The sequence below is a fragment of the Sus scrofa genome, chromosome 15, assembly GCF_000003025.6.
Source record: "Sus scrofa isolate TJ Tabasco breed Duroc chromosome 15, Sscrofa11.1, whole genome shotgun sequence".
NCBI classification, from domain to species: Eukaryota; Metazoa; Chordata; class Mammalia; order Artiodactyla; family Suidae; genus Sus; species Sus scrofa.
Genome location: NC_010457.5, coordinates 101,503,546 through 101,525,553, shown reverse-complemented (window position 1 = coordinate 101,525,553; position 22,008 = coordinate 101,503,546). Strand labels below are relative to the sequence as shown.

Genomic DNA, 22,008 nt, shown 5'->3' with positions numbered 1-22,008 from the left:
ATACTGTTTTCCACAGTGATTGCGCCAATTTACATTCCCACCAACAGTGTAATAGGGTTTTTAGAATAACTACTAGAACACTTGGTATTATATTTCTGTTATCACATTCATGCTGGGCAACTGATTTAGCTACATGCTACTTCCAGTGTTTTATTCAGCTTTATGAGATAAACCCCAGCTCCTTGATGCATGCATTCTTCTTGAATCATAATATTTAAACTCAAATCATCTAAGCAAGCAGAGCAAATGATGAGTTTTTTTAGACAAAAGGATTTGACTAAACACTGATGCTCTAAAGTAGGCATTTAGTCATTAGAGATGCCTTAGTTAAAATTTTTCTATTAATTGTATTGAGAAAAGCAGTACTTCCAGCAATCCTTATGTTCAGCAGAGGATCCAATAAATATGACTTGTTGAAACAGTCTATTCATTGGATGTTTTACTTAACAGTAGAATGTTACTTTGTTAAACTGAAAATTTATTAATAATTCCTTGATTTTCTCTGGATAGTTGCTTTCTCAACCATAGGATCTGTCTCTAATTTTGTATATCATCAAGTACATAAACATTTTTTTTTAACAAATCTTTACCAAAGTTCAGGGCTGGCACAAAGGAGGAAGTATAACCTAATAATTTTAGAAATACCATTAGATGTGGCTATTCTCAGATCCTTTGTAGTGAGGTTTTTTTGTTTTTTTTTTTTTTCTTTTAATAGCCCTAGGATGCTTCCCTGTGAAGCAGCAGGTTGTAAGGTAGCCTACTCTTTCTAGCGGGAATTTCCTTAAGTACACCTTCTCTCCTCAGAATCCAGGCCCAGTTAGTATTATTTTTTAAATCTTTCCCTTAAGTAATTATAAAATAAGAGCCATTTAAAGTGCATTAAGGAGTTCCTGTCGTGGCGCAGTGGAAACAAATCCAACTAGGAACCATGAGGTCGTGGGTTCAATCCCTGGCCTCACTCAGTGAGTTAAGGATCCGGCGTTGCCATGGGCTGTGGTGTAGGTTGCAGACGCTGCTTGGATCCCAAGTTGCTGTGGCTCTGGGGTAGGCCGGTGGCTACAGCTCTGATTCAACCCCTAGCCTGGGAACCTCCATATGCCGCAGGTGCGGCCCTAAAAAGACAAAAATAAATAAATAAAGTGCATTAAAACCCTAATTTTCTTTAAATCTCTTGATAGGAACCAAGGTTACATTCTGTGAGAAGAAGCTTTTCTCAACTTTCATCTGTAGGTTTGCAACCTCGATATTTTTGAAGCCCACACTTTCATCCTAGAAAAGATTTCAGAGCAGAGGATTCAATTCTTACTCCACCTTCCTCTACTGATTCTGTTAAGTAGAGTCTTAGATAATTATTTTATCCAATAATAGAAAACAACTAGCCCCATGTGTGGTCTGATAACAAATTTGAGGGGTTTGGGTGTGCTTAAAGTTAAACGTTTTTGCTTTTTTAAGGAAAGACATCTCAGTAGCCAGAACATTGGAGTTACAGATAAAATCATGGTTTCCTTTATTAATTCACACACACTTTAGTAGCACAGACTTATAATCTGTAACAAATATAACAAAGATTATATCTATAAAACAGGCATCTTGACAAAGTTTGAAAAATTTGGTCATCATTTATCTTATCAACATGATAATGTCATGTACAACCACTTAAAATCATATTTAGTGTTTGGACTTTACAGTTCTTTTCCCAGATGCTTTATATTTGTTAGACATAGCATGGCATATACAGAATATACAGAGCAACAGGCCATTTGTTGTAATTACATAAATTCAAAAAACACTGTCTTGTTAAGGAGATAAAGTATGTAAAAGATTCTAGCTTCCACATTATTTTGTTTTCACTGTATTTAGGTTTGTGTATATTTTACCAAATGTTTTTGATAAAACATTTCAGATTTTAGGTTTACATTAGAAATTTTGCCAGATATTAATACATATAAAAACAATTTGTATATATAATATCTGGAAATCTGTCATGTTATGACCATTTATTTATACCAATTACTAAAGCCAAAGTTGACACTATTGTTAAATATACTGACAAATATCTCCATATCTACTTCTGACCCGCTTTTGTTATTCATACAAGAAGTATAAGGGTTCTTAGAGCATCTTAGCCAAGTACAAGTATTCGGTGCATATATCATGTCTAGTTCAATACATATTTTTCCCTTTAACACTGTCAATATTCCTTTTTATCTTTCATTCAGGTCTTAGTTTGTGAGGTTTCTAGACTTTCAAAACATTAACTTTAACTAAACAAAACTTAACCAAAACATTACATTCCACCTTTTAAATACAAAGCTTGATTGCTCTTAGAGAACTGGAAAAGTTTATCATTAAAAAACACCACACTAAGTAGAACTTTTTAAAGAATGGTCATGCCAACTTTTCTTTAAATGCTGCCTATTTAAAATATATTCCAACTTTCTTCTGCCAAAACATTATATTCCTTTTATAGAAGATTGGGCTAATAATAAAGGAACAAACATTTTATATAAATATGCAATAAGTTGACTTCATGGAAATTTATTCTAACATTATTTAAATTTGCACAATTAGTATTGTAGAATCTTTTTTTTTTTCACAATTTTAATTTCATGTCCACTCCAAGAACTAAAGTTGGTTTGCATTTCTGTTAGGAAAGAATAAAAATGTTATATTAAAACTTTATTAGAAGATAACCAAGTTATAATGAGTCAATTTTTTTAATCCTGTCTCATAAAGAATAATGAACTATCCATTGATGTATATATTTTTGGAGTATATCACCAAAATGTTTCTGGGCTGAAATATTTAGGTTGAGGAATAAAATGTAATAGCATGTTTATAGAATAAATAATATAAAGAATATTCTGGCACATCCAAAAGCCAGTCCATCCATTGAGAATATTTTATTTTGCTACATTTATTTTCAAAGTAGCATGCTGTATGTTACAGTCCAGTGTTCTATAATTAGAGCCCTAGTCAAAAAGATCATGAAACAATTTAATACTCCACTTGTCTGATGTTTTCAGTATACATTTTAATCGCATATTTATAATCCAGGTTTATTCAGTATATACCAAGGCATTTTTGTTCTAAAATTTTATAAATTTCGAAAGTCTAAGAATAATTGCATTTTGCTTCAAAAAAGATTTACATTAGTGTTTTTCTTAGCTAATATATTGTAGGCAATTGTGCCCTTTACCAAAACGTACTGATGTACTTCCACAGTGCATTCATTCAGTTCTTTAAAGATATATATTACTTACATTTTCTCTCCAGATAAAATAAAGAAAAAACGGCGGTGGTATGAGTTCATTAGTACCAAAAAAACCTGCTCTGCTTAAATTGTGATATATTCCATGATAGCAAAAACAGCTTTAATAACTATAAAAGATTTCAATGTTTTAGCTTTTAATTATCAAGGTCCTTTTTATTAGAAGTCATGATATAATATGATATGGAGTCTAACCCCTCATGCTTAGCCTCATATAGTTCTAAAACAACCAAAGATAGTACATAAAGGCATACAAAAAAAAAATTCAAATAATATAAAAAATATTACCTAAAAAAAGCATATCTTTTTTCCCCCTTTGGTATTTTGGAGAAAACATCTAAAGGACAATAATTGTAAAGTATATACTAACAATTTGTAAGATGATTTTTAATACTTTCAATGTGTTTCTTGCTAATCATATTTAGGATCTTTGTTTTTAACATGTCTAATGTGGCACCAAAGCAAAGAAACGTATACAATATCCACTTACATATCTTTAGCTGTTGCTAAAGGAAACTTTCTAAATCTTTATTAGTATCTGACCTATTATGCAAACTATTTTTAAACAGGTACTAATAGATGTAAATTTTTCCTCTCCTATACATACCCAAATACCAACTAGTAAAGTCAACCTTAGGATTATTTTATTCAGGCTATATCCAGCTGTTTGTGAGAATAGCTTTCAATAAAATAACACATTTCATATCCTAATGTCTACGCCAAAGGAAAAATGAAAACTCAGCTTACCAAATACATTTTTAAGCCTGTGTGCTAGCTATATGTCTAGCTTTATAAAATGACCTGTCTAAAACTCAAGCTCAGACTTACTTACCTTCACATATTGAATATTTAAAACATCTACCTCTACAAACTTACAAATGATGAGTTTTAATAACTTGGTTGAACTTGGCTAGTCCCCTTTCACAATACACTAGATGTTAAGCAATATATTTTCACTATTTTTCCTTTGTTTTTCTATCTGAGATCAGGTTGATTTCCTAATTTTTACACTTAGCTACTACACACAGTAACCCATTTATATTGGTTTTTGTGCCCCGGTTTTTGACAGCTCCACTTTTAGATGGTCTCCATGGATTATGAAAAAAGGAAGAAGTGCTATATATTCTCCTTAGGCTAGAAAACTCAGTTTATGACATCAGATACAACCAAAAATGTTTTATTTAAAATCTGTTATGAAGCTTCTACGTTGTAGAAGCTGATTTTTATATGGACAATATTTTAGTAAGAAAAAACTTTGAGGATTATTAACTAATAGTTTTTTTTTTAACTAGATCAGATAATATAATGAATGGTAAAAATATTTCCTTTACGTTCAACAAAAAATACTTCTTCCAGATCTTAAAATGGTGTGAAAACCCAGCCATCACCTTTCATGCTATTAACTATACACATTTTCAATAATTCATTTTATTTTAGTACTTAATGATTTTCTTCTATAATACCAAAACAGGCTTCTTACACATTGTGGCTTAATTTATTTAATTACATTCCTGTAATGAGTTGTAAAATGAAACCAAACTCAGGGCTAAAAAGTTTTACTTTTTAAAAATGGAAGGAGTTTACATAAAATAATTTTTATAAAAAGTTAAATGTAAAGCATTAATATAATAATTTCAGTTTACCAAGATTGCAGACTCTTTGCTTTATGAAAGCCTTATAAATTCCTTACTAAGTGATTTCTAAAAGTAATCTTAAAAATGCTATATAGGATATTTTTTATAATACATCAGTCTAATTCCATCAGCAAGTCAAAAATCTACCATGCAAAAAATACTGGAAAAGTATCCATCATGTCTTGCTAACTATGGGACTACATAACTTGAATTTAAACAGAATTCTAAAGAAATTATTTAAAATGTAAAATAAAGATGTCGATGTTCTTGGCTTCCAAATTAGCAAGGACTTTCATACCTTTTGATGCATTTTAAAAATACAGTTTAGATGAGAGCCAAAACATCTATATATACATAGGTTTCATCCTGAACTTCTTCAAAGTGTAGCCCATGTCCAACTTTAGCTACATTTCATTTTTAAAGTAAAATATGACATAGTGTCCTTTATGCAATTCATAATAAAAACTCTAATTTGTTGAAGTTAAAATGTGACTTAAATGTCATATATAACATAGATATAATTTACCAGGAATTATCCAATATATGGCATTTTAGCTAACAGGGTATTTGCTTTGGTAAAAACTGGAGTCAAGGGCATTTAATCTGGCTCCTGCAGGCTTGTTAGGAAAGATGTCGTAAGAATATAGTAATAAATGTTCAGTAAATTCACAGAACTTAAATTGTAGTAAATAGATGGCTCTTTTAATAAGTTCATTTGTATTAAAACTGTATGTATTAAAAGTTTCAGTATTTGTGACCTCTAATAAAATTCTCTGGCTTTGTTACTACAATAGCTAATTCAAATAAACTTGAATATTAATGTTTTTATGTTCAGTGACAAATATGTATTTAAGGAATTAATTAGTAAAATGTTGCTTTTAAATACTCAGATTCATAGTTTTACTTAGAGAACTGCTGGATTCAAAAATTTGGAACACTGGGAGTTCCCGTCGTGGCACAGTGGTTAACGAATCTGATTAGGAACCATGAGGCTGCAGGTTCGATCTCTGCCCTTGCTCAGTGGGTTAAAGGATCCAGCGTTGCCGTGAGCTGTGGTATAGGTCGCAGACGCGGCTCGGATCCCATGTTGCTGTGGCGTAGGCCGGTGGCTACAGCTCCTATTGGACCCCTAGCCTGGGAACCTCCATATGCTGCGGGAGAGGCTCAAGAAAAGGCAAAAAGACAAAAAAAAAAAAAATTTGGAACACTGTTCTAAAAATAACAAAATAATCTTAAGGAAAAAGAAAGAGCCTATAGAGTTATTAAAATCTTTAACAATTTACACCAGCACACATAGCAGGCTTCAGATATAAAGGAAACCCATTGAAAGCAAAAGAGAAATACATTTCATGATAAGGTAAGTATTTTTTGTCAATCATCTGTTTCATAAGCTAGCTATCAAGAACTCATTTCTTGTCTTGAAACACTCATTGCTATGTTTCAACCAAGGATTCTTATTTAGACTTACCCTCTTCAGATCTCTGGACCTGACTTTACTACCTCCTCTTCCCCACAATATAATGCCCAGTATGCACTCAGGGACTGTCATGGTGTTGGTGCTGAGGATAATGTGAGGCTCTGCCACTAAAACAAGTTTGAGTCTGGGGCTCTCATTTTACAAGCTGTAATAGCCAAGTTACTTAATCACGCTGTGTCTCAATTTCTTATCAGTTAAACAGAGTTAGAATAATACTTCATAAAGTTGATGGAAAAGTAAATGAGAGGGAGTTCCTGTCATGGCGCAGTGGTTAACAAATCTGACTAGGAACCATGAGGTTGAGGTTCAATCCCTGACCTTGCTCAGTGGGTGAACGATCCGGGCGTTGCCGTGAGCTGTGGTGTAGGTTGCAGACATGGCTTGCATCCCGTGTTGCTGTGTTTCTGCTGTAGGCCAGCGGCTACAGCTCTGATTAGACCCCTAGCCTGGGAACCTCCATATGCCGCAGGAGCGGCCCAAGAAATGGCAAAAAGACAAAAAAAAAAAGTAAATGAGAGGACACAAATAAGGAACACTGAACTAGTGGTTCTCTCCCTTCACCTTCACTTATTACTGAACCAACAACTAGAAAATTTGGCAAATTATGGCGATGGGATCCTCCTCTTTTGATAATCCAGAGAAGACTTACTGAACAGGTATAACTGCTGACATTTCTATTCAAAAAGCATGTTGTTATTTTCACAGAGGCAGGCATGGAAAAAGACAAAAGTTTTAGAGTCACAAAATCTTACCTGTTAAGTTTTTCATTTTTTTTTTCTACACTTAGCAGTGATGATACACTTGGTAATGAGCATTAAAGACAGAAAAGCTAATGTCTAGTATGAGTTATTATATCTTTCCCATTGCCTGGTTTCTCTGAACCCACAAATGGCAGTTTCATTTCTTACCAAACTTGAACGTTTCTTGTCATTTTCAATTTTAAATTTTTACATTTTGAGGCTGTTGTTAGATCATACAAGGTCATAATTGTTACAACTTAGTACATTATTCCTTAAGTCTCACTTTACCTTTGGTAATGGTTTTCCCCTCAAAATAGGTTATCTACTAACATTATGATACCAGCTTTCTTTTGGTTAATATATGCCTGGTGCTCCTTCATGTGTTATTTTCTATTATATTTTAGTATATACCTTTTAACTATACATAGCTAACTTTCAAAATTTAAGCTTGAATATTGCTTTCTTTTGACAAAAGTTCATCCTATAATATTTGGTTTTATTATGATTACTGATATATTTGTATTTTTTTCTACCATCTTATTATGAGTTTTCTTTTACCATATTTTTCATTGACCTTCCTTTTTCCTCCCTGTCTTCTATTGGATTGAGTCTTCTTTAACATTTCATCTGCTTAGGAAGAAATATATTGTTTGTATTATTTTAGTGGTTAATGAAATTATGTAACATGCTTTTTAATTTCATATTTTTAATATTTACTAAAGCCTTTTAACCAATAGACATTTCTAAATCGGTTCAAAGGAAGCCAAGTTACTGATGCTTTCATATTTAATGTGTTCCAAACTAAATGTTATTACCCTTTTTAAAATATTTTAATCAGGAAAAAAATGTGTAATTAGTCACATTGTTATTGAATGTACTGAATTAAGAGAATAAAACAATTCCAATCTGTTAACAGTCAATCATAAACTAGTTCCTAAAGGTTCATCTTCATGTTTAGTCCCACAGACCAGTGACTGTCAACTAATGAGGGGCTGTATGTACAAAGCATGGCTTTAGCGTAGGGAGGTTAGTACCATATTTACTCATGCCATACACTAAGAAAATTGGCATCACCCATTTCCACAGTTATTCCTAGAGCTGACCCTCCAGCTTACACATTGAGCCCTCCATAGATGTTTCATCCAAAATTCCTTAATGACTTCAAAGCAGGGCTCATCTCTCTTGGAGCTAGAATTTTCTTCTTGCAGATCATACATTTGGTTTCTTGAAACAACCTGACATTTCATACCATTTTGTTCTTAAGTGAGGAGCTGTGGACTTTAAAATCCATAGTGACTAAACTATCACAGACCAAATGGCAGTAAAATTCAGTTTGCAGCCAAGGGTGAATTTCTATTCCATAGCCTCGCCTTACTTTAGCAAAGATCCAAGTAAGGATGACACTCTCAATAGCTATTCAAGAGAAGAGGCACAGTAGAGAGTGTATTATTTCTAGTTGTTAAGGCCATAAGAAGATACCCTTTCTTCATCATGGAAATAAAAGTACAAACTGATCAATGTTATAAAAGCTTAAGTAGAGTATTTTCAAAATGATCACCTATTCCATTAGATGGCTCCATTTAATTCTGTGGATTTAGAGGTAGCTAAGGATTACTTAAAAACTACAGGGCTGTCTAAAAACTAAGGAGGAGTCCATCTCATTTCTAAACTGGTTAGTCCCTTCCCCTCAACTCAAAGTAGTTCTTGATAATAGAAAAAAGCAGCTTAGGCTGGGCTTCTATCATCTGCCTCAAAAAAGAATAAGACACTCTTCTTGAAAGGTTAAAATCCCCACTAATTAACCTTTTTTTTTTTTTTTTTTTTTATTTTCCCACTGTACAGCAAGGGGGTCAGGTCATCCTTAGATGTATACATTGCAGTTACAGTTTTTTCCCCCACCCTTTCTTCTGTTGCGACATGAGTATCTAGACATAGTTCTCAATGCTATTCAGCGGGATCTCCTTGTAAATCTATTCTAGGTTGTGTCTGCCCACTAATTAACCTTAATTAACTTGGTTGTTACTGTTCTGGCCCTCCCAGCAATACTAACCTCCAAATTTAGCATGTTATTACTGATAGAAGTTAACCAGTCCTATCCAAAGCTCCTTCAAAAGGAAGGGGCTGGAGTTCCCGTTGTAGCGCAGTGGAAATAAATCCAACTAGGAACCATAAGGTTGTGAGTTCGACCCCTGGCGTCACTCAGTGGGTTAAGGATCTGGCGTTGCCATGAGCTGTGGTGTAGGTTACAGACTCAGGCTTGGATCTGGTGTTGCTGTGGCTCTGGCGTAGGCTGGTAGCAACAGCTCCAATTAGACCTCTAGCCAGGGAACCTCCATGTGCCGTGGGTGTGGCCCTAAAAGGACAAAAAGACCAAAAAGATTAAAAAAAAAAAAAAAAAGGAAGAGGCAGAGCCAGCTGTGTTGTGCTGAAATGATATATTTCATACTCTTAGTTCTATAAGGGACTCTATGGTATTCTTCCAGAATTAATCCCCCTAACCTGTACTCTTGTTTACCCCAACTTGTGTCCTAGATTCCCCCAACCCTAAGCTCCCTGAACTAGTTGACTTTTGCAGACACATGACTGCCAATAGGTCCACACCCTTTTACGTCCACTGATACTACTCATTCTGGTCAAAGATGAGGGCAAGGACCCATCAAGGTTTACAGACTCCCATACCTCACCAGCAAGAACAGTTGTTCTACATCTGGTAGAACTATGGATAGGAGGGAACTGCCTTTAGGAGGCAGTTATAGATTATCATACAGCAGCTTTATGGACCAAGTTATGGCCTCCCCACCATAACTCAAGGTTACACTAATGTAGTCTGACACTACAACTACACACTCACTCAGATGTGGAGCAGTCAGAGAGCCAGAAGACCATTCCTACCACAATGCCCAGGAAATAGTCTGATAAATGGTTAGTACTGTCACCTTCTACCCAAGCTACTTCATGATTTTAAGTCATCCTAGTTGGAGGCCCACAACCTAACCAACTACTGTCTTTACTTCAGTTTCGGAACTCCCTAGATCTAAAGAGTTATGTGCCAATCACAGGTGCAACTATGGGGGGAATAAAAGGCCTGTGCCTCAGAGCCCATGTCCCAGCCTAAGCCTTCTTGAGTGCATCAACTCAATATTCAATTTACCTGACTCTTCTCAGCCCATACAGAGCCACACAGGTAGGTAAGAAAAATAATGAGGCCTACTTCCAGAGTAAGTGTGAGTTTCAATGAAATGAGACTGTAACTGTGACTGTTCCCGCCTAATATTGATCCGCATATAACCACAGATCTTCTGACTTAGTCTAAGGTGTCTATTTGATGATTTTGCTTGTAAGTCATACAATATACAATATAATATACAATGGTCCCATATACATTGCCCACAACTTCTTGCATGACTTCATAGATAGGACTATGGTCTAGTGGGTTGACAGCTTATCATTACTTTAACGTGACATCCTGTGAACACCTGATTAGTGCTCTCTCACCTCTGCAACACTGCCTGCAAGAATACTCAAAAATGAATATTTGAGGGCCTAACAGTAGTATTTGGAAGAAACTTCCTTTATGGTCAAGGAATCCACAAGATGCCAGATAAGGTGTTAGCAGTTCTGGAATAGGGGAATTTTTAGATGTCTACAAGTGTTATCATCATCTCCCACAAGTAGTTAGCATGTCCTCTCTTGGAAGTGCATGCCCTCTAGTTTTAAGTTTCACCTATCCTCCACTTGCGATTCTTAAACTGCTGGATCAAACTGAACACATCAACTTAGTACCCAAAGGATATCTGCTTTACCTATTTTGCCTAATACAGAGAATCCAACTGGTTCATCTTCCATATCACCACAGAATAAGTTATATCCAACTTAGCATATTTCACACTCAAATATCCTGTCTTCTCTAATAATTATGCCCTCTTCTCTTTGATTCCTCTGTTTTCCTGTGTCCTCCAATACCACAAATATCCTGGTAGCAGTTAAGTGCCTACACAAATGACAGACGGCACAAAAGGAATTCCATTAACACCCAGCAAGCCAAGGTCCAGTGTACTGACCAGCATTAGTCCATAGGGAAGATCACTCAAGTGGAAGACACTGTCCCTCAGTTCATGATAGGAACTATAAGACTTATAATGGTGCTTAGAAGGCACAGGCTATCAACACTGGTTTTCCAAGTCTGTTTTCCTTCATTCATGTAAACATATCCCATCTCTTTCATTACTCTGCTATCAAGCCCTAGGAGATAATTACACTCCATCCTAGATCCCAGTAATCTACCCTAGTAATCCCAGCAAGTAACTGGAATATGTCATATGGAAAGCCCAGGATTCCATCATGAAGAATAAGGAGGATCTGAAGGAACATTGGTATAAATGGCCCTTACACATTTAGAATGCCTTCAAGCATTCTTTTCTAAGCTATGTTTCCAAGCAACCAGAAATCTCTCACCACACCAATTAATAAACAGAAACTGGAGCTGAACAGTACCATCCAGAATAAATCTGGGGGAACTACCAGCACAATAGTTTACTTCATAGTGAGCCCTCTCTGCTTGCTACCATGCTTAGAATGGATATCTCAAGGCAAGTTCTCATTTTAAACTTTGCCCTAGCTATCCAATCACCTATGGGATATAATGTTGGCTTTACTGTGTTGCAGTCATTGCATAAATTGATACCTTAACATCTTCTCTGTGATGTTCTCTTATGGAGCCTTGGAGTGATCCCTAAATCCGTTTGAGATTCCTGGAGCATTGATCATTTCCTCCCTTCACCATCACCTTCAACAAATGCAACAGAACAGATCTGAATAAGGTACTTAGGAACTTTTAAATCATACCAGTAAACCTAATATTATCAAAGTTTTAAAAATTTTTAACATACTAAGTTCTTCAAGAGAGTTTTAGAATTTATGATAGTCCAAACAAACTTGATATATTTACTTATTAGCTTACTAAACATTTAATAGAGTAAATGTCCTTTTTTCAGTAGTCTGAAAAAAACAGGATTCCGATCTTCTTTTATTGCTTTCTGTAAAACAACAGTGGTTGCAGTTATCCTTATTGTAAGAAAAGAAATAAAATATTTCTTTAAATTATGCATTAGCAAGCAGCAAACTTACTCTTAATATTCTGAAACCTTGGAGTTTCTGTCGTAGTGTAGTGGAAACGAATCTGACTAGCAACCATGAGGTTTCGGGTTTGATCCCTGGCCTTGCTCAGTGGGTTAAGGATCCAGCGTTGCTGTGAGCTGTGGTGTAGGTCGCAGATGAGGCCCGGATCTGGCGTTGCTGTAGCTCAGGTGTAGGCCAGCAGCTGTAGCTCCAATTCGACCCCTAGCCTGGGAACTTCCATATGCCGCAGGTGTGGCCCTAAAAAGACAAAAGACAAAAAATAATTCTGAAACCTCAATGTTAAATAATTAAATCTGTGAGACTAGAGCCATCTACTGGTTGAAGTGTAATGCTACAAAGCAGGGAGTCTAGGTTGTTAAGAACTGAAAATATAAACATGGGCAAAAATCATCTAGTCTAGAACACTGGTTTTTAAAGGTTTAATGAAACAATCTCTTTTTAACAGGTGACCCAACATATATAACAAATTAAAAGCTGAGGTAGGGGCCTCCAACCCCCACTCATTAATTTGCCCAGCAGAGGCCAGGCCAATGAAAAACAAGCCATAAGAGGTAGTCTGGGCAAATAACATAACTGTGTTTGGAAGGAGGCACAATGAGAAGGAACAGTATCAACAAAGTTGTCTCTTACCCATATTTCCCCTTGAGACATCTTAAGGACACTGGGATGCAAAGGACAGTGGTTAATGGACACAGAGAACTGAGGAGTAGGGAGCTGGCTCCTGAAAGGCTACAAGCCTCTTTTCACAGGGACACTGCTTATGTGCTCATTTGATGCACCACTTTAGAAAGCATTAGTGTAATTTCCCTGAAAATGAAAATTAAGAAAATAACACATTTGCTTTTCTACCACAAGCTAATAAGAAGTGGGTCTCTAGGTCTTATGGGCATTTACCAGCCTGGCCCTTGACTGGTCCAGTCTTGAAAACAACACACCAGTTTCAGGTCCCAGCCTCCTCCCTTCAAAAGGGCATGGATGTCCATAAAATCGAGGCAAGAAATAGAGCTCTCTAAGGCCCCTCTCTGTGGCAGAGACCCCCAACCTAGACAGCAGCTTGTCAGCCAGTCTTGGGGTGACAGGCTGGAGCAAAGTTCCAAACACTCGCAAACATTCCAAGGCTACATGAAGCACAGTACCCAGCCAGGGAGCATCTATTGGGCTTTCCCAGTTCAACTTCCACGGTGCATGCCTTTGTACAAAGCCATTTGTTTGCCGGACACAGCTGGATACGGCCTCCAAAGCTTTATAGATCTGAAAATTATCATAGTGGTCTGCTACCTGCTTGGGTAGAGTTGCCACTGCGCTCACCAGAGCATAGTCCTCTGCCTGAGCTCGAACGGATGGCCCCACCAACCCTGGCTCACTGGGAAAGCACGTAGTGCAGAAAGCCGGATAGGTCCCAGAAGGATTTATTCTTTTGGCAGTGCACCGGTTCAAAAGACCTCCCAAAGCGTCTGCCAGCTCGGAATCCAACAACTTAACCACCTTTTCATCATAGTAATCACAGTCCCAGCTGGGGATGCCCTGCCGAAGAAGAAAGTAGCGGAAGCCATCCACGGTATAGCGGTCAAGGCAAGTCCTGGGATCCACCACGTTGCCCAAGCTCTTAGACATCTTTTGGCCACAGACAGTCCAATGGGAGTGGACGTAGATGCGGTGTGGTGGGCTCATGCCGGCCCCTAAGAGGAGGGCAGGCCAATAAATAGCATGGAATTTGAGAATGTCCTTGCCTATGATATGAGAGGTGGTCGGCCACCAGGATTGGAACTCAGCGTTCGGGTAGCCAATTACAGTAAGGTAGTTGACCAAGGCATCCAGCCAGACGTAGATGGTCTGCGAATCGTCCCCGGGCACCGGAATGCCCCAGTGCAAGTGGCTCCTCCTTCGAGAGACGGATAGGTCCGGCAGCTCCTCGTCCAGCCACTGGAGGACTGCGCGATGGAATGGCTCCGGGGTGATGGCCTGCGGGTCGCCCCTCAGCCACCGCTGGAGAGGCTCCCGGAACTGGGAAAGCCTGAAAATGTAGTTTTCTTCCTTAGTCCAGGAGACCGGATGCCCACTCTCCAGAGACACAGGACACAAATCCCCCGACGGGCCCGGCTGCCTGGTGACCTTGGCTTCAGGCAAGAAGCACTCGTCAGAGGCGCAATACCAACCTTCATAGAGTCCCTTGTAGAGAAGACCCCGAGTCTTCAGCACCCCCCAGAAATGTTGCACAGCCAACTGGTGCCGAGCCTCCGTGGTGCGGATGAAGTCGGTGGAGGAGATGTCAGCCTCCCGGAAAAGCTGCTGGAACTGGGCAGAGACTCTGTCGCACAGCTCGGACGGGGCCAGGCCCGCAGTGGCTGCTGCCTGCTGAATCTTCAGGCCGTGCTCGTCGGTACCAGTGGAGAATCGCGTGGCGGCGGCGCTGGAAACTCGGAGGCGATGGTGGCGGCACAAGGCGTCTGCCAGAAGCGCGGAGTACAGGTGCCCGATGTGCGGCGCCGCGTTCACGTAGAAAATGGGTGTCGTGAAGTAGGCGCGCGCGTCGCGAGTATCCTCGCGGACACTCGGAGCGCCCGAGCTGTAGTGGCGTAGGCTAAAGTCCTCCAAGCTCCAGACCCTACTCGCCCCCCTGCGTCCCAGCAGCTGAAAAGCAGAAATTCGCAGCATGATGCTGGCGGGGGTGAAGCGGCAGAGGGGGGCGTTCTAGAAGCACGTGTGAGAGGCGCATGCGCAGCCAGGCTGCACCGCCGCTTCCGGCCGAAAAGCCAATGAACTCCGGCCCGAGCGCCCGCCCTCCACCGCCACGCCCGCGCTCCTGCCTCTGCTGGCCTCTGATATCGCGGTTGTGAATTGTGGAAGCGCGCAAGAAAGATAGCTTGGAGGAGCTGGGTGTAAGAAAGGTTATGAAAGCAGAAAAATCTTGCCGTAACATACTGCGTGTCCTGCTTTCGACTGTAATTTTATATTTATGGGTCGGATTTTTTCCGCCAGGTTGAGGGTCCTATAGGCAAGAATTCTATGTTCAGGCATTTCTCAAGCACAAGTCAGAGGTTGCCACATTGCAAGAGTATACCTTCTACATGTGTCCTGGTCAACGTTGGGATTTGAAATACCATGTAAATTTTATTTCAGAACCTGTCGGGCACAGTAAATCCAAAAGTGAGGAGGGACAAAAGGAAGAAAGATAATGACTTAAAGCACCAGAAGGAAGGATAAGAACCGAAAAGGGGAAATCTTTTCTCCACAATTTTTGTTGAGTCAACAAGAGGTAAAAGTGATGTGCCCAGTCTTTGCAAAAGATTATTGAGATCCAGAAAGCTGAAATGCAATACGTTGTCACTGTGCACCTAAGGAAGAAGCAGTTTTCAAATTTATTTCTCAAAATAGTTGTTAGTAATTTTCCTTAAGTGGTCTTGAGTTTCTTCTAGAGCAATGTTTTTTCAGTTTGCTTTAGTAGGGGAACCCTAGCTCTTGGAAGAGGACACTTTGGATTACTATTAATCCTTGCTTCATGACATACTCTCATCTTTGGTCTACAGCCATCTTTTTTTTCCCCTTTATAACGTAAATAACCACTTTTAATAAAGTGGAATGGAAAACCTGTGAACCCAGAATCTACCCTAAGAACTAGAAGTGGTTCTCTAAATGTGGTTTTAAAAGAGCAGCACTAGCAGCATCTGGAACCTTGTTAGAAATGTATATTCTTAGGCCCCACCTTCCCCTCCTGAATCAAAAACTCTGCGGGTGTACCCAGCAGTCAGATTCTAGTAAGTTTTGTAGGTGGCTCTGAAGTTTGAGCACCACTAAACTAGGAGATTACCAGTGATTGAGATCTATGTGCTCTTTTTCTCCTTGTATTCCTGTTCTCTCCCAGAAGTAATCATTGTCCCGAATTTTGTAATTTTGCACTTATGTTATTACATATATAGTATGTCTAAGCAATATGTTGTTTAATTTTACTTGTATTAAGCATTCTTAAAAAGGATATCATGCTACATGTAGTAAACTTACCATGTTTTTGCCTGTAACTCTAATTGGTTCATTTTGACTCCCACATAATTGTGAGTTGAGGCATAAGTTAAGTTGGATCTGATGTCTGTGGTGATATATAAAGTAGACCAATCAAATGCTCTATAGGAGTTACAGTAGGTATAATAGATATCCTTTGGGTGCTTGGTTGACATGGTGTTTGATCCAGCAGTTTAAGAAGAGCAAGAGAACGATAGATAAAACTGTACAGCACCTTCTAAAAGTGGGACACAAATCCAGGCTGTGTCTGAGAAATCAGATTCTTTAGAAATTCTTTCCCCTACCCAAATCTTTTTTTCTCTCTTGTCTATGTAATCAATTCTTCAACATACCAACATGCTGGTTTTTTCTCCCATTTTAAAAAAAAAAATCTGGAGTTCCCGTCGTGGCGCAGTGGTTAACAAATCTGACTAGGAACCATGAGGTTGAGGGTTCGGTCCCTGGCCTTGCTCAGTGGGTTGAAGGATCCAGCGTTGCCATGAGCTGTGCTGTAGGTTGCAGACGCGGCTCGGATCCAGCGTTGCTGTGGCTCTGGTGTAGGCCGGTGGCTACAGCTCCGATTCGACCCCTAGCCTGGGAACCTCCATATGCCGAGGGAGCGGCCCAAGAAAAGGCAAAAAGACAAAAAAAAAAAAAAAAAAAAAAAAAAAAACCTGGTACTTATATGCTAAAGTTTCTCATGGGTATATATCTAGAAATGCTACTGCTCTGTCATAGAGGATGTAAAAATTCAATTTCACAAGATAATGCTATTTTGCAACATGATTAAACAAATTTACATCCCCACCAGCAAAATAGTCTTAAAGAGGTCCCCTTAGCACTTGATATTATCTAGTTTTAATTTCTTGCCAGTCAAATAAGTATAAATGTTATCTAATATTCATAAAAACATTATTCTCAGTAGCCAAAAGATGGAAATAACCCAGATATCTAACATCTGATGACTGGATAAACAAGGTATATCTGTGCAATAGAATATTCAGGCACAGAGGGAATGAATTATGATAAGTGCCACCATATAGATAAATCTTTAAAACATTATGCTGGAGTTCCCTTCGTGGCTCAGTGGTTAACAAACCAGACTAGTACCCATGAGGATGTAGGTTCGATCCCTGGCCTCACTCAGTGGGTTAAGGATCCTGCATTTCTGTGAGCTGTGGTATGGGTTGCAGACGCAGCTCAGATCCTGTGTTGCTGCGGCTGTAGCATAGGCCGGACATTGTATAATGGTCATCACTATCTAGCTCCAGAACTTTTTCCTGGTATCGCCAGATCCTTAGCCCACTGCAAGGCCAGGGATCGAACCCGCATTCTCCTGGATCCCGGTCGGGTTCGTTAACTGTTAAGCCACAAAGGGAACTCTGTCATAATGTTTTAAAGATTTATCTGCATGGCGGCATTTATCATAATTCATTTATCATAATTGGACCCCTAGTCTGGGAACCTCCATATGCCATGGGTGCAGCCTTAAAAAGTAAATAAATAAATAAAATATTATGCTAAATGAAAGTAACCAAAAACAAAAGACTAGATGTCGTAGATTCCATTTACTTGAAATATCCAATAGACAAATGTGCGGAGAGGAAACAAGTATTAGCGGTTGCCAGGGGCTGGGAAAAAGTTTGAATGGAGAGTGAATTCTTAGAGAATATGAGTTTCCTTTTGGTGGTGATGAAAAAGTTCTGGAGCTAGGTAGTAATGACCATTATACAATATTGTGAATGTACAGTCGACCCTTGAACAACTTGGGTTTATCAACTTATATGCAGATTCTTTTCAATAAATACACACACTATACAATCCACAGTTGGTTGAATCCACAGATGCAGAACCACTGATATGGAGGGCTGACTATAAAGTTATGCTCAAATTTTCCACTATTTGTGGGTCTGTGTCCCTAACCCCCAGGTTGTTCAACTGTACTTTATGCCACTAAATTGTAGAATTTAAAATGGTTAAAATGGTAAATATCATATTATTTTTTGTTTTACCACAATGAAATGTTATCTCACTGTGGTCTTGATTTGCATTTCCCTAAATAAAAGTAAAGTTGAGCATCTCTTCATATATTTATCAACTGCATATGTTTCTTTGCCTGTGAAGTGCAAAGAAACATATGTAGTTATATGTAATTTATATTTATATTTATGTAAACATATGTAGTTTATATTTTGTGTCTATTTTTCTATTGGCTTGTCTTTTTTTTTGCAGGAGTTCTTTCCTATGCTTGACACTGTTCCCTCAATGAAACAAGTCACCTACCAGTTTGTATCTTGTCTTTTCACATTAAAGAAGCTTAATAAATACAAGCTCTTAATTTTAATATAGCAGAATTTGTCAAAATGTATCTTATGATTGTCATCTTACAATTAATCATTTAGGACTATTTCATGATTATCTAGTTGCCTTAAAAAATAATCTTAGGGGACTTCCCGTCGTGGCGCAGTGGTTAACGAATCCGACTAGGAACCCTGAGGTTGAGGGTTTGATCCTTGGCCTTGCTCAATGGGTTAAGGATCTGGCGTTGCCCATAAACTGTGGTGTAGGTTGCAGATGCGTCTCGGATCCCACATTGCTGTGGCTCTGGTGTAGGCTGGTGGCTACAGCTCCGATTAGACCCCTTGCCTGGGAACCTCCATATGTCACAGGAGTGGCCCAAGAGATGGCAAAAAGACAAAATAATAATAATAATAATCTTAGGGCATTCCCTGGTGGCCTAGTGGTTAAGGATCTGGAGTTGTCACTGCTGTAACTCTGGTGGCTACCGTGGTGCAGTTTCCATCCCTGGCCCGGGAATTTCCACATGCTGAAGATGCCACCAAAAAATAATAATAATTTTAGTACTCTGACGTCAGAATATATGTTTATCCATATTTTCATATAAAAGTATAAAATTTTTGCTTTTGATATTAAAGTCGTTTATGTAGAATTGAAATTTTTATATATGATATGAGATGGAGACTTCAATTTCTTATCCATTATAGATAGTTAATTGTCCTAGCTCCATTTCCCCACTAATCTGCCATAACACCTCCATCATGTGTTAAGTCTCCACATATGCATTTTTCTGTTTCTATGCTCTTTATGCTGTTGCATTTGACTGTGACTTGCTAAAAACAGCTTTAGTTACCATAACTTTGTAATAAGTCCTATTCTCTCCTCATTCTTCTTCGAAGTATCTTATACATTCTTGGCCCTTTTATCTTCCACATAAATATTAAAATCAACTTGACAAATTCCATGCCAAAAAAAAAAAAAACCTGTTAGGGTTAAGATCACCATTGCACTACATCAATAGCTCAGTGACAGGTGTAAGGGCTGGGGAGTAGGGAGGAGAAGAGAGATATATTTACATTCCTAAAAATGACTGTGCGTATCTCTCCATATACCTAAGTCTTATTTAATGTTGTTAAAGTTTTATAATTTTCAGGGTTCCCACCATCTCGGAGGGAATTAAGAATCCAGCTTCAGGAGTTCCCTTCGTGACGCAGTGGTTAACGAATCCAACTAGGAACCATGAGGTTGCGGGTTCCATCCCTGCCCTTGCTCAGTGGGTTAACGATCCGGCGTTGCCGTGAGCTGTGGTGTAGGTTGCAGACGCAGCTCGGATCCCGAGTTGCTGTGGCTCTGGCGTAGGACAGTGGCTACAGCTCCGATTGGACCCCTAGCCTGGGAACCTCCATATGCCGCGGGAGCGGCCCAAGAAAAGGCAAAAAGACCAAAAAAAAAAAAAGAATCCAGCTTCATAAGTTTCTGCTATGGATCAGCAGAAACGAACCTGACTAGTATCCATGAGGATGTGGGTTCAATCCCTAGCCTTGCTCAATGGGTTAAGGATCTGTCCTTGCCAGGAGCTGAGGTGTGGATCACAGACGCGGCTCGGATCCGATATGGCTATGATATAGGGTGGCAACTGTAGCTCCAATTCATCCCCTATACTGGGGACTTCCACATGCCCCAGGTGTGTCCCTAAAAAGAAAAAAAGAAAAAAAAAAGAAAAAAAATCCAGCTTCAGCAGCTTGGATCTCTGTAGAGGTGCAGGCTTGATCCCTGGCCCTGTGCAGTGAATTAAAGGATCCAGCATTGAGGCATCTGTGGCACAGGTCGCAGCTGTGACTGGGATGCCCAGGAACTTCCATATGCCACGGGTGGGGCCACTAAAAATATATGTAATTTTCTACATACAAGTCTGGCTTCTATTTTGGTAGATTAATTCCTAGAAACTGCGTGGTTTGTCAATAATGTAAATTGTGTCCTTTCCTGAAAATATAAAACTGTTGAATTAATTTTTTTGGATCAAGGCCACATAACATAGATTGGATTTTTAAATTACTATTAGGTGAAAACTTTTCTCTGTAGGGTACTGGTTAGATGGTACATAATTACCTTTTAGGAACTTTAAGACTTTGGTGAACTCAAGTGTTTCAAACATGAGTAGTAGCTATGAGAAAAACATGTCACCAATTATGGAGAATGTTTTTCGTAAGGTTGGTTCATTCATTCAAGAATGTAGAAAAGAGGAGTTCCCGTCGTGGCGCAGTGGTTAACGAATCCGACTAGGAACCATGAGGTTGCGGGTTCGATCCCTGACCTTGCTCAGTGGGTGAAGGACCCAGCGTTGCTGTGGCTCTGGCGTAGGTTGCAGACACGGCTCGGATCTTGCGTTGCTGTGGCTCTGGCGTGGGCCAGTGGCAACAGCTCTGATTGGACCCCTAGCCTGGGAACCTCCATATGCCGTGGGAGCAGCCCAAGAAATGGCAAAAAGACAAAAAAAAAAAAAAAAGAATGTAGAAAAGAGGTGATAATACATCTGCAACATATCCAAGCCACATAAGAGTCTACACTCGGGGAAGCCCCCTTTACAATACAAAAACTGAAAATGCCCTGAAATCTACAATTAGCAGCAAATATAATTCAATACAGAAAAAATGACCAACTTTAGAAAATGTTTATTCCAAAAATTTATCCTAATTACTGTAAGTACTCAACATATGCCAAACCTGGGCACACACGACTGGTAAAATATTACCTATGAAAACAATGTGGTTGTGACAGTTAAATATCCAGGTGGGAAAGAACTGACAGCATCCTTGTCTTACCCTGTATGATAATATAATGGTGGATACATGTCAGTATACATTTGTCAAAACCCATACAATGTGCAATACTAGGAATGAACCCTAATGTAAACTATGGACTCTGAATGGTAAGGATGTACCAGTGCAAGTTCACTGATTGCAACAAATGGATTGTGCTGCATGTTCCTGAGAGGTTTTGCATGAGTGAGGACAGGGAGGCACATGGGAACTTTCTATACTTTCACTCAATTTTTCTCTAAACCTAATATTCTAAAATAGTAAATTTATTTTAAAAACAAAAACAAACAAACCAAAAACAGGACACTTGTTTCAAGTGGAGAAATATATTTTTGAAGAAATGTACATTTTTCTTAAGTACAAATTAGAGATGCAGAAAATTTTTTGACTAAAAGAATTTCCCTAAAAATGTACAAGCATTAAAGAGGTATAGAGCAAATATAGGTGATAACCCACAAAAGCTTACTGTCCAAAATACGTTTTTGTTGTGAGCCACATGGGAAATCCCAAATACATTTTTAAAGAAAAAAAAATCTACGGTTAATAAATACCTTAAACAGTTTATGGCCAACCTCATAATTCTGTAAGTGATATAAGTGAATTATTTACTCATTAGAATACATTTTCTCTGCTT

The 22,008-nt window shown here is 38.6% G+C and overlaps 1 protein-coding gene across 9 annotated transcripts; it reads right to left on the bottom strand.

The window, feature by feature from the left end:
- Window positions 1,478-16,886, bottom strand: MARS2 (methionyl-tRNA synthetase 2, mitochondrial). Of its 9 annotated transcripts, none has more exons than XM_021075721.1 (4): window positions 13,156-16,886; window positions 12,892-13,068; window positions 11,807-12,158; window positions 1,478-2,644 (listed from the first exon to the last, which is right to left on the bottom strand). In XM_021075721.1, the coding sequence occupies exons 1-2, from the start codon at window positions 14,914-14,916 to the stop codon at window positions 13,045-13,047; spliced, it is 1,785 nt and encodes a 594-aa protein (XP_020931380.1). In that variant the 5' UTR covers window positions 14,917-16,886; the 3' UTR covers window positions 1,478-2,644; window positions 11,807-12,158; window positions 12,892-13,044. The 9 variants fall into 9 exon arrangements, with proteins under 9 accessions (XP_020931380.1, XP_020931381.1, XP_020931383.1 ...); XM_021075722.1 differs by having other exon boundaries at window positions 11,807-11,908; XM_021075724.1 differs by having other exon boundaries at window positions 11,807-11,908; window positions 12,892-16,886.